Source organism: Oncorhynchus mykiss, unplaced genomic scaffold (assembly GCF_013265735.2).
Source record: "Oncorhynchus mykiss isolate Arlee unplaced genomic scaffold, USDA_OmykA_1.1 un_scaffold_248, whole genome shotgun sequence".
NCBI lineage: Eukaryota > Metazoa > Chordata > Actinopteri > Salmoniformes > Salmonidae > Oncorhynchus > Oncorhynchus mykiss.
This window is the reverse complement of record NW_023493707.1, coordinates 1-12371: the sequence shown is the minus strand read 5'-3', so window position 1 is coordinate 12371 and position 12371 is coordinate 1. Positions and strand designations below refer to the sequence as shown.

General features: G+C 44.8%; 1 protein-coding gene across 1 annotated transcript; it reads right to left on the bottom strand.

Moving 5' to 3' along the window:
• Positions 1 to 232: 232 nt before the first annotated feature.
• LOC118948714 (aminoacyl tRNA synthase complex-interacting multifunctional protein 1-like) lies at positions 233 to 12367 on the bottom strand (the record flags this gene model as incomplete). The annotated part of the gene is made up of 4 exons (XM_036973404.1): positions 233 to 512; positions 1202 to 1400; positions 2384 to 2586; positions 12319 to 12367. Coding segments are annotated over 4 exons (618 nt in total), but the record flags the coding sequence as incomplete, so codon positions are not given.
• Positions 12368 to 12371: the final 4 nt, after the last annotated feature.

Below are 12371 nucleotides of genomic sequence, written 5' to 3'. Positions count from 1 at the left end.
TACCCAGAAGTGTGTGTATCTGTCTGTGTGTGTGTGTGTGTGTGTGTGTGTGTGTGTGTGTGTGTGTGTGTGTAGGTGTGTGTGTGTAGGTGTGTGTGTGTGTGTGTATCTGTCTGTGTGTGTGTGTGTGTGTGTGTGTGTGTGTGTGTGTGTGTGTGTGTGTGTGTGTGTGTGTGTGTGTGTGTGTGTGTGTGTGTGTGTGTAGGTGTGTGTGTGTAGGTGTGTGTGTGTGTGTGTGTGTGTCTGTGTGTGTGTGTGTGTGTGTGTGTGTGTGTGTGTGTGTGTGTGTGTGTGTGTGTGTGTGTGTGTGTGTGTGTCTGTGTGTGTGTGTGTGTGTGTGTGTGTTTATTTGATACTGCTGTTGGTGAGGGTTGGGGCTCTACAGAGGCCTTTCCCCCTCACCTCAAACCCCACCCCCCTGTAGGTGGCCACGCCCCTGGAGTCCGTCTGCAGATCAGGAAGGATCTGCTCCCACACCTTCTCTCTGGGGCTCAGCTCCCGGTCTGGCTCCCCTAGGGGACAGGAGGATACATTACATACTATTAACTCTAACCCTGACACACCTTCTCTCTGGGGCTCAGCTCCCGGTCTGGCTCCCCTAGTGGACAGGAGGATACATTACATAGTATGAATGTAGTTACCAGGGTGATAGAAAGATGAATGTAGTTACCAGGGTGATAGAAAGAGGAATGTAGTTACCAGGGTGATAGAAAGAAGACTGTAGTTACCAGGGTGATAGAAAGATGATTGTAGTTACCAGAGTGATATAGAAAGATGAATGTAGTTACCAGGGTGATATAAAGAAGAATGTAGTTGCCGGGGTGATATAGAAAGATGAATGTAGTTACCAGGGTGATATAGAAAAAGGAATATAGTTACCAGGGTGATTGATAGAAAGAAGACTGTAGTTACCAGGGTGATAGAAAGATGATTGTAGTTACCAGAGTGATATAGAAAGATGAATGTAGTTACCAGGGTGATATAAAGAAGAATGTAGTTACCAGGGTGATAGAAACAGGAATGTAGTTACCAGGGTGATAGAAAGAGGACTGTAGTTACCAGGGTGATATAGAAAGAGGAATGTAGTAGGAATGTGTGTATGTGTGTGTGTGTCCGTGTGTGTGTGTGTGTGTGCGTGTGTATGTGCGTGTGTGTGTGCGCGCGTGTGTGTGTGTGTGTGTGTGTGTGTGTGGGTAGTTACCAGGATAATCGTAGAAAGTGACCCTGTCCCCAGGTACAGCGTTAGTGGGCGGCTCCAGAAACTCCACCTGGGCGTCATCATCGTTATCGTTATCATGGGCATTAGGGGCGGAGCCACAGAGAACCATCGCCGTGGAGACCACGCCTTTCACCCGACAGGGACGCACATTGCACAGCAACACCGCCAGACGACCCTGAAGCTACACACACAGGCACACACATCAGAGAGAAAGATACACACTCTCTGAATAATAACAATTTACACACTCTCTGAATAATGACACTTCTAGAGAAAGAACCACACTCTAAATAACAACACTTCACTTCTAGAGAAAGATACACTCTAAATAACAACACTTCTAGAGAAAGATACACTCTCTAAATAATAACCTAGCACTGATTTCACTTTATTTTTGCCAGACACTGACAGCCAGTGAGTGATATGAGAGATGGCGGTGTGTGTGTGTGTGTGTGTGTGTGACAGCGTTTCAGGTCCTGTTCAGCATGGTGGTGTGTGTTGTGTATCTCTGGCCACCCAGAAGCATTGTTAAAAGTCTGTCACTACAGACTGGTGTCTCTGACACATCAAACAGGTGTGTGTGTGTGTGTGTGTGTGTGTGTGTGTGTGTGTGTGTGTGTGTGTACAGTATGGGGTGTCTGAGACAGGAATTATTTTCTGCACAGTGGTCAGCTGTTTGACAACACATAGAGATACTGGTCAGAGTCCCACTTTAAACTACATGACAACACACTGTCTAAAGGAGGCAGAAGGAGACTCACAGAGAAGTGTGTGACCTGTGTGTGTGACCTGTGTGCGTGACCTGTGTGTGTGACCTGTGTGTGTGACCTGTGTGTGTGACCTGTGTGTGTGACCTGTGTGTGTGACCTGTGTGCGTGACCTGTGTGTGTGACCTGTGTGCGTGACCTGTGTGCGTGACCTGTGTGTGTAACCTGTGTGTGTGACCTGTGTGTTTAACCTGTGTGTTTAACCTGTGTGTGTGACCTGTGTGTGTGACCTGTGTGCGTGACCTGTGTGTGTGACCTGTGTGTGTAACCTGTGTGTGTGACCTGTGTGTTTAACCTGTGTGTTTAACCTGTGTGCGTGACCTGTGTGCGTGACCTGTGTGTGTGACCTGTGTGTTTAACCTGTGTGTTTAACCTGTGTGTCTGACCTTTGACCTACCTGTTCCTTAGGTATGTGTCGTAGCGCGCTGACCACCGTGCGGGGGGCGGGCTCTCCCAGATCCACTTCCTGGACATACAGAGCCCCGGCCAATGGGTGGTAGCGGACGCCAACGATCCGACCAATCCGCAGGTCGAGGCGAGACACGTCCATGCGAGGCTCCTCCTCTAACGCAGACTCAGAGTTTGTTCTCTCCCTCCTTCCTGAGAGAGAGACAGAGAAAGAGAGGGAATTGAGAGAGAGAGAGAGAGAGAGAGAGAGAGAAAGAGAGGGAATTGAGAGAGAGAGAGAGAAAGAGAGAGAATTGAGAGAGAGAGAGAGAAAGAGAGAGAGAGAGAGAGAGAGGGAGAGAGGGGCGGGGGCCTTCGCCAGGGTTACAATCTGAGCCCTGCACCCTTCAATATTTACATCAACGAATTGGCCACTATCTAGAACAATCCTTAGCCCCTGGTCTCCACAATTCACAGGCTAAATGTCTGCTCTTCGCACCTGGTCTACAGCAGCACCTGGCCTACAGCAGCACCTGGCCTACAGCAGCACCTGGCCTACAGCAGCACCTGGCCTACAGCAGCACCTGGCCTACAGCAGCACCTGGCCTACAGCAGAGCCTGGTCTACAGCAGAGCCTGGTCTACAGCAGCACCTGGCCTACAGCAGCACCTGGCCTACAACAGAGCCTGGTCTACAGCAGCACCTGGCCTACAGCAGAGCCTGGTCTACAGCAGCACCTGGTCTACAGCAGCACCTGGCCTACAGCAGCACCTGGCCTACAGCAGCACCTGGTCTACAGCAGCACCTGGCCTACAGCAGCACCTGGCACTACAGCAGAGCCTGGTCTACAGCAGAGCCTGGTCTACAGCAGCACCTGGCCTACAGCAGCACCTGGCCTACAGCAGCACCTGGCCTACAGCAGCACCTGGCCTACAGCAGAGCCTGGACCTGGTAGAGCAGTACTGCCAGACCTGGGCCCTGGCAGTAAACCCCAAAAATACTAAAATAATGATTTTCCAGAGAAGATCCAGATCTCAGGGAATTAGACCAAAGTTCTCAATTGGTACAAAATATATAGAGTACTGTACACACTACAATTACTGAGGTTTAAATATATAGAGTACTGTACACACTACAATTACTGAGGGTTTAAAATATATAGAGTACTGTACACACTACAATTACTGAGGTTTAAATATATAGAGTACTGTACACACTACAATTACTGAGGTTTAAATATATAGAGTACTGTACACACTACAATTACTGAGGTTTAAATATATAGAATACTGTACACACTACAATTACTGAGGTTTAAATATATAGAGTACTGAACACACTACAATTACTGAGGTTTAAATATATAGAGTACTGTACACACTATACAGTTACTGAGGTTTAAATATATAGAGTACTGTACACACTACAATTACTGAGGTTTAAATATATAGAGTACTGAACACACTACAATTACTGAGGTTTAAATATATAGAATACTGTACACACTACAATTACTGAGGTTTAAATATATAGAGTACTGAACACACTACAATTACTGAGGTTTAAATATATAGAATACTGTACACACTACAATTACTGAGGTTTAAATATATAGAGTACTGAACACACTACAATTACTGAGGTTTAAATATATAGAGTACTTACACACTACAATTACTGAGGTTTAAATATATAGAGTACTGAACACACTACAATTACTGAGGTTTAAATATATAGAGTACTTACACACTACAATTACTGAGGTTTAAATATATAGAGTACTGTACACACTACAATTACTGAGGTTTAAATATATAGAGTACTGTACACACTACAATTACTGAGGTTTATATAAATATATAGAGTACTGTACACACTCAATTACTGAGGTTTAAATATATAGAGTACTGTACACACTACAATTACTGAGGTTTAAATATATAGAGTACTGTACACACTACAATTACTGAGGTTTAAATATATAGAGTACTGTACACACTACAATTACTGAGGTTTAAATATATAGAGTACTGAACACACTACAATTACTGAGGTTTAAATATATAGAGTACTTACACACTACAATTACTGAGGTTTTAAATATATAGAGTACTGAACACACTACAATTACTGAGGTTTAAATATATAGAGTACTTACACACTACAATTACTGAGGTTTAAATATATAGAGTACTGTACACACTACAATTACTGAGGTTTAAATATATAGAGTACTGTACACACTACAATTACTGAGGTTTATATAAATATATAGAGTACTGTACACACTACAATTACTGAGGTTTAAATATATAGAGTACTGTACACACTACAATTACTGAGGTTTAAATATATAGAGTACTGTACACACTACAATTACTGAGGTTTAAATATATAGAGTACTGTACACACTACAATTACTGAGGTTTAAATATATAGAGTACTGAACACACTACAATTACTGAGGTTTAAATATATAGAATACTGTACACACTACAATTACTGAGGTTTAAATATATAGAGTACTGAACACACTACAATTACTGAGGTTTAAATATATAGAATACTGTACACACTACAATTACTGAGGTTTAAATATATAGAGTACTGAACACACTACAATTACTGAGGTTTAAATATATAGAGTACTTACACACTACAATTACTGAGGTTTAAATATATAGAGTACTGAACACACTACAATTACTGAGGTTTAAATATATAGAGTACTTACACACTACAATTACTGAGGTTTAAATATATAGAGTACTGTACACACTACAATTACTGAGGTTTAAATATATAGAGTACTGTACACCACTACAATTACTGAGGTTTATATAAATATATAGAGTACTGTACACTACTACAATTACTGAGGTTTAAATATCTAGAGTACTGTACACACTACAATTACTGAGTTTAAATATATAGAGTACTGTACACACTACAATTACTGAGGTTTAAATATATAGAGTACTGTACACACTACAATTACTGAGGTTTAAATATATAGAGTACTGAACACACTACAATTACTGAGGTTTAAATATATAGAGTACTGTACACACTACAATTACTGAGGTTTAAATATATAGAGTACTGCACACACTACAATTACTGAGGTTTAAATATATAGAGTACTGTACACACTACAGTTACTGAGGTTTAAATATATAGAGTACTGTACACACTACAATTACTGAGGTTTAAATATATAGAGTACTGAACACACTACAATTACTGAGGTTTAAATATATAGAATACTGTACACACTACAATTACTGAGGTTTAAATATATAGAGTACTGAACACACTACAATTACTGAGGTTTAAATATATAGAATACTGTACACACTACAATTACTGAGGTTTAAATATATAGAGTACTGAACACACTACAATTACTGAGGTTTAAATATATAGAGTACTTACACACTACAATTACTGAGGTTTAAATATATAGAGTACTGAACACACTACAATTACTGAGGTTTAAATATATAGAGTACTTACACACTACAATTACTGAGGTTTAAATATATAGAGTACTGTACACACTACAATTACTGAGGTTTAAATATATAGAGTACTGTACACACTACAATTACTGAGGTTTATATAAATATATAGAGTACTGTACACACTACAATTACTGAGGTTTAAATATATAGAGTACTGTACACACTACAATTACTGAGGTTTAAATATATAGAGTACTGTACACACTACAATTACTGAGGTTTAAATATATAGAGTACTGTACACACTACAATTACTGAGGTTTAAATATATAGAGTACTGCACACACTACAATTACTGAGGTTTAAATATATAGAGTACTGTACACACTACAATTACTGAGGTTTAAATATATAGAGTACTGTACACACTACAATTACTGAGGTTTAAATATATAGAGTACTGCACACACTACAATTACTGAGGTTTAAATATAAGCTCAACTGGACACCTTAACGAGGCAGTGAATGAGCTGAGAGAGAAAGCACGCAGGGCATTCTACGCCATTAAAAAACTAATTCAAATTGAAATACCTATTAAAATGTGTCTAAAACTAATTGAATGTGTCATTGAACCAATTGCACTTTATGGCAGCGAGGTGTGGGGTCCACTTGCAAAACAAGATTTCATCAAATGAGACAAAAACACCCCATTGAAACCCTGCATGCAGAGTTCTGTAAGATTCTCCTACATGTCCAGAGGAAAACTACAAACAATGCATGCAAACTATTTGGTTACTGATCATGGCCAAATAGATAGAGTTAGAGTTCAGATAGAGTTCAGTGTGTCAAATCGCAGGGCCTGTTGTCCGGACCTCTGGCAGTCTCTATGGGGGTGCCACAGGGTTCAGTTCTCGGGCCGACTCTTTTCTCTGTATACATCAATGATGTCGCTCTTGCTGCTGGTGATTCTCTGATCCACCTTCTACGCAGACGACACCATTCTGTATACTTCTGGCCCTTCTTTGGACACTGTGTTAACAAACCTCCAGACGAGCTTCAACGCCATACAACCCTCCTTCCGTAGCCTTAGCTTTCCTAACTGCCTGTGTATATTGGTTTCTAACTTCCCTGAAAAGTTGCATATCACGGGGGCTGTTCGATGCTAATGCAGAACGCCACAGGATGTTTTTGTGCTGGTCAAGGACAGACAGGTCTGGAGTGAACCAAGGGCTATATCTGTTCTTAGTTCTACATTTTTTGAACGGGGCATGCTTATATATTAAGATGGTGAGGAAAGCACTTTTAAAGAATAACCAAGCATCCTCTACTACTGACGGAATGAGGTCAATATCCTTCCAGGATACCCGGGCCAGGTCGATTAGAAAGACCTGCTCGCTGAGGTGTTTCAGGGAGCGTTTGACAGTGATGAGGGTGGTCGTTTGACCGCAGACCCATTACGGATGCAGGCAATGAGGCAGTGATCGCTGAGATCTTGGTTGAAGACAGCAGAAAACAACATCTGTCACTCCAGTGTTCGTTTGCTTTATTGTAATGACTTCACCACTATGGCCTATTTATTGCCTTACCTCCTTACTTCATTTGCACAGATTTTCTATTGTGTTATTGACTGTACGTTTGTTTATTCCATGTGTAACTCTGTGTTGTTGTTTTTTGTCACACTGCTTTGTTTTATCTTGGTTTCAGTTGTAAATGAGAACTTGTTCTCAACTGGCCGACCTGGTTAAATAAAGGGGAAATACAAATAAAACAGGCTCAGTGAGCACAGCCTTGCCATTGAGATGAAAACCTGGCTCCCTGTAGAGGAAAGGCTGTGCAACCACTGTACCACAGCAGAACCCGAGACGGAGCTGCATTTCCTGACAAAATGTCAAAAATATAAAACAATTAGAGAATGTCATTTTCCCAAATTTGAAACCCTTATTCAAGATTTCAAAGACCTCTCTGATGAGGATAGTCTACCTGTCCTGTTGGGGGAGGACGCAGAGAGCTGTGGGTTGGCAGCGCACTACTACAGGCTGCCTGCCATAAGATGAGGGACCGTGTCTGACAGACCAACCAACCTGCCCTTTATTATTGCTGTTGTCCCATTGACAATATTGATTATTATTATATTAATTATGTTAATATTGTAAATCTCCAAAGTAAGCTTTGGCAATATGTATATTGATATGTCATGCCAATAAAGCAAATTGAATTGAGAGAGACAGAGAGAGAGACAGAGAGAGAGAGAGAGACAGAGAGAGAAAGAGAGAGAGAGAGAGAGAGAGAGACAGAGAGAGAAAGAGAGAGAGAGAGAGAGAGAGAGACAGAGAGAGAGAGAGAGAGAGAGACAGAGACAGAGACGGAGAGAGACAGAGAGAGAGACAGAGAGAAAGACAGAGAGAGAGAGAGAGAGAGAGAGACAGAGACAGAGACGGAGAGAGACAGAAAGAGAGACAGAGAGAAAGACAGAGAGAGAGAGAGAGAGAGAGAGAGAGACAGAGAGAGAGAGAGAGAGAGAGGAGAGAGAGAGAGAGAGGGGGAGAGGGGGAGAGGGAGAGAGAGGGCGAGGGGGAGAGAGAGAGAGAGAGAGAGAGAGGGAGAGATTGTAACAGACAACCTCAACTCTCAGTCTCGCTACCAGTATCCCCTCCAGCATTCCCATCACATCCACAGACCCCTGTCCCCGAATGCTGTTCTTTTGGGTCTTCCATATCGCTAATTTTGCTGCCCCTAACACAAAATTAAGCAACACAAGTACACCCTATTGACTAAACCTGGACTTTCGCCCAAATATAAACATTTGGGAAGAGAAAACCTCTCCCAATGTTGAGAACCAATCAGTGATCAGTTCAATCATCCCGACCAACCTGGGACACAGTAAATACAGATGTGCCAGAGTTTCAGACTCTGAAACTCCTTCAACACAGAATGGACACCCCTCCCCAACAGTAGGATCCAGGTGTACCAGATACATATTGGACACCCCTCACCAACAGGAGGATCCAGGTGTACCAGATGCAGAATGGACACCCCTCCCCAACAGGAGGGTCCAGGTGTACCAGATGCAGAATGGACACCCCTCCCCAACAGGAGGGTCCAGGTGTACCAGATGCAGAATGGACACCCCTCCCCAACAGGAGGAACCAGGTGTAGCAGATATCCTCCATTGTAGGTCAGCTGTTTTAAATAGGCAGTTTGTTTAATGATCGCCAACAGCCTTTTGGGGAGGCAGCTGGACCAAACACACCCGCCCACCTCATCGATTTTACCCCTTCCAAGGAAGAAGCACGGGACACTTTTACACATTATGTACATGTCCTTCTTACCCACCGCCTTGAACTCCCCCACCTCCTTGAACTCCCCCACCGCCTTGAACTCCCCCATCTCCTTGAACTCCCCCACCTCCTTGAACTCCCCCACCGCCTTGAACTCCCCCACCTCCTTGAACTCCCCCAGCTCCTTGAACTCCCCCACCTCCTTGATCTCCCCCAGCTCCTTGAACTCCCCCACCTCCTTGAACTCCCCCAGCTCCTTGAACTCCCCCACCTCCTTCAACTCCCCCAGCTCCTTGAACTACCCCAGCTCCTTGAACTCCCCCACCTCCTTGAACTCCCCAGCTCCTTGAACTCCCCCAGCTCCTTGAACTCCCCCAGCTCCTTGAACTCCCCCACCGCCTTGAACTCCCCCAGCTCCTTGAACTCCCCCAGTTCCTTGAACTCCCCCACCTCCTTGAACTCCCCCATCTCCTTGAACTCCCCCAGCTACTTGAACTCCCCCACCTCCTTGAACTCCCCCACTCCTTGAACTCCCCCACCTCCGGGGTATGGAAGGAAAGCAGCATCCCCACGTCCTCCTCTAATGCCCCCACCGCAGCACTAACATTCAGCACAGGGAACACATCATCCAGACCCTCCGTCCACCAATCAGAGTTGGAAGTATCAGTCACATACTGCAGATGAAGTACTGGCAAGGAGTCACAGACCTCAGTTACGACATTCCTCAGTAGGCGAGATGATCGGATCCCTGTTGTTTCTCCCAGCTCCTCCAATGATCTGCTCCTGCTCCGCATCAGATGACCCAGCTTGGTACACCCCACACCTAACAGGCATGAACGTAGGCTGGCTGAACCCAGAGCACGGGATTGGATGGCAGTGTTGAAAAAAAGAGGCTCTTCAAAAAGCCACATCCCTGGTGGCGTGCCGGGCCTAATGCATAACAGACTCATAGAATGGAGTCAGAAGCCCCCCTGGTAACCATGGAGTGGACCCTATCTGAATCCCCTGGTAACCATGGAGCGGACCCTATCTGAATCCCCTGGTAACCATGGAGCGGACCTCGCCTACCCACAGAGATTCACTCTTTCCCCAGTTGGCTCTACCTGAGGAGGGCCCCTCATACACCTTTAGAGCGTTTGACAGAACCTTAACATCCTCCTATAATAAAAACTGTCACGTCATTTGCATAAAAATACTTCCTGTGTGTTCAGTCAGTTATGGACAGATCCTCTTTATTAGCTACAGATATTATGAGCACTGCTGCCTATTGGACGTGTGTGTGTGTGTGTGCATGCTTTGTGTACAGTGTGTGTGTCTCTCTCCCTGCTAGCCACACATCATCTTCTTCATGGTCAAATTGGTGAGTTGGTCCTAGGTTGAGTTCATGTTGCCAGAAGGTTGTCGTTGTCTAGCAGCTGTAATGTTACTGTGTCTAACTGAAACAAGGAAGTCCCTAGATTTTGCTCGCCTGAAGTAGAGTATCTCATGATAAGCTGTAGACCACAATATTTGCCAAGAGAGTTTTCATCTATACTTTTCGTGGCTGTTTATTTACCACCACAGACAGATGCTGGCACTAAGACCGCACTCAGTCAGCTGTATAAGGAAATAAGCAAACAGGAAACCACTCACCCAGAGGCGGCGCTCCTAGTGGCCGGAGACTTTAATGCAGGGAAACTTAAATCAGTTCTACCAAATATCTATCAACAAGTTAAATGTGCAACCAGAGGAAGAAAAAAAAACCTCTAGACCATCTTTACTCCACACACAAAGACCCGTACAAAGCTCTACCTCGCCCTCCATTTGGTCTAATCTGACCATAATTCCATCCTCCTGATTCCTGCTAAAGCAGGAAGTACCAGTGACTCGCTCAATACAGAAGTGGTCAGATGACGCGGATGCCAAAGCTACAGGATTGTTTTTCTAGCACAGTCTGGAATATGTTCCGGGATTCATCCAATTGCATTGAGGAGTAAACCCCATCAGTCACTGGCTTCATCAATAAGTGCAGTGACTGTACGTACATACCACAACCAGAAACCATGGATTACAGGTAACATCCGCACTGAGATAAAAGGGTAGAGCTGCCGCTTTCAAGGAGCGGGACTCTATCCCAGAAGCTTATAAGAAATCCCGCTACGCCCTCAGACGAACCATCAGACAAGCAAAGTGTCAATACTGGGCTAAGAGGAGTCAGTTTGTCTGTCTCAGTGACTTCTAGAGAAGACATCTATCTCCACCACCCTCTCTACAGCCCTCTCCACCTCCCTCTCTACCATCCCTCTCCACCGCCCTCTCCACCTCCCTAACCACCTCCCTCACCACTCCCTCTCTACCCGCCTTCTCTACCATCACTCTCCACCTCCCTCACCACCTCCCTCTCTACCGCCTTCTCTACCACCCTCTCCACCTCCCTCTCCACCGCCCTCTCTACCACCCTCTCCACCTCCCTCTCCACCTCCTCTCCACCTCCCTCTCCACCGCCCTCTCCACCACTCTCCACCGCCCTCTCCACCGTCCCTCTCCACCGTCCCTCTCCACCACCCTCTCCACCTCCCTCTCCACCGCCCCTCTCCACTGCCCCTCTCCACCACCCTCTCCACCTTCCCTCTCTGCAGCCCTCTCCACCTCCCTCTCCACCTCCCTCTCCACCTTCTCTCTCTACAGCCCTCTCCACCTCCCTCTCCCTCTCCACCTTCCCTCTCTACAGCCCTCTCCACCTCCCTCTCCACCACCCTCTCCACCGCCCTCTCCACCGCCCTCTCCACCTCCCTCTCCACCTCCCTCTCCACCTCCCTCTCCACCTTCTCTCTCTACAGCCCTCTCCACCTCCTCTACCTCTCCACCTCCCTCTCTACAGCCCTCTCCACCGCCCTCTCTACCACCCTCTCTACAGTTACTTGTCTGTAATCTTCAGTATAGAGTCCTAGCTGCATTAAATCTAATCAAAAATATTCATCTGGTCTCTCTAGAAGTCACTGTGCAGACAAATGGACTCCTAACTACTGATTGTCTGTCTCAGTTAGCAAAGTGTTAATTTGTTGATTTTGTCTTCTCTTTTACATTGATTGACATTAAACCATTGCATGGTCACAGTTGTCTATCTGTGTGTGTTTGTCAGTGTGTGTGTGTGTTTGTCAGTGTGTGTGTGTGTGTGGTGTGTGTGTGTGTGTGTGTGTGTGTGTGGGGGGGGGGTATTACACCCTTCCTCTCTCCTCTCCTCCTCCTCCCATCTCTTTCCCTGACGGGGCCAGGT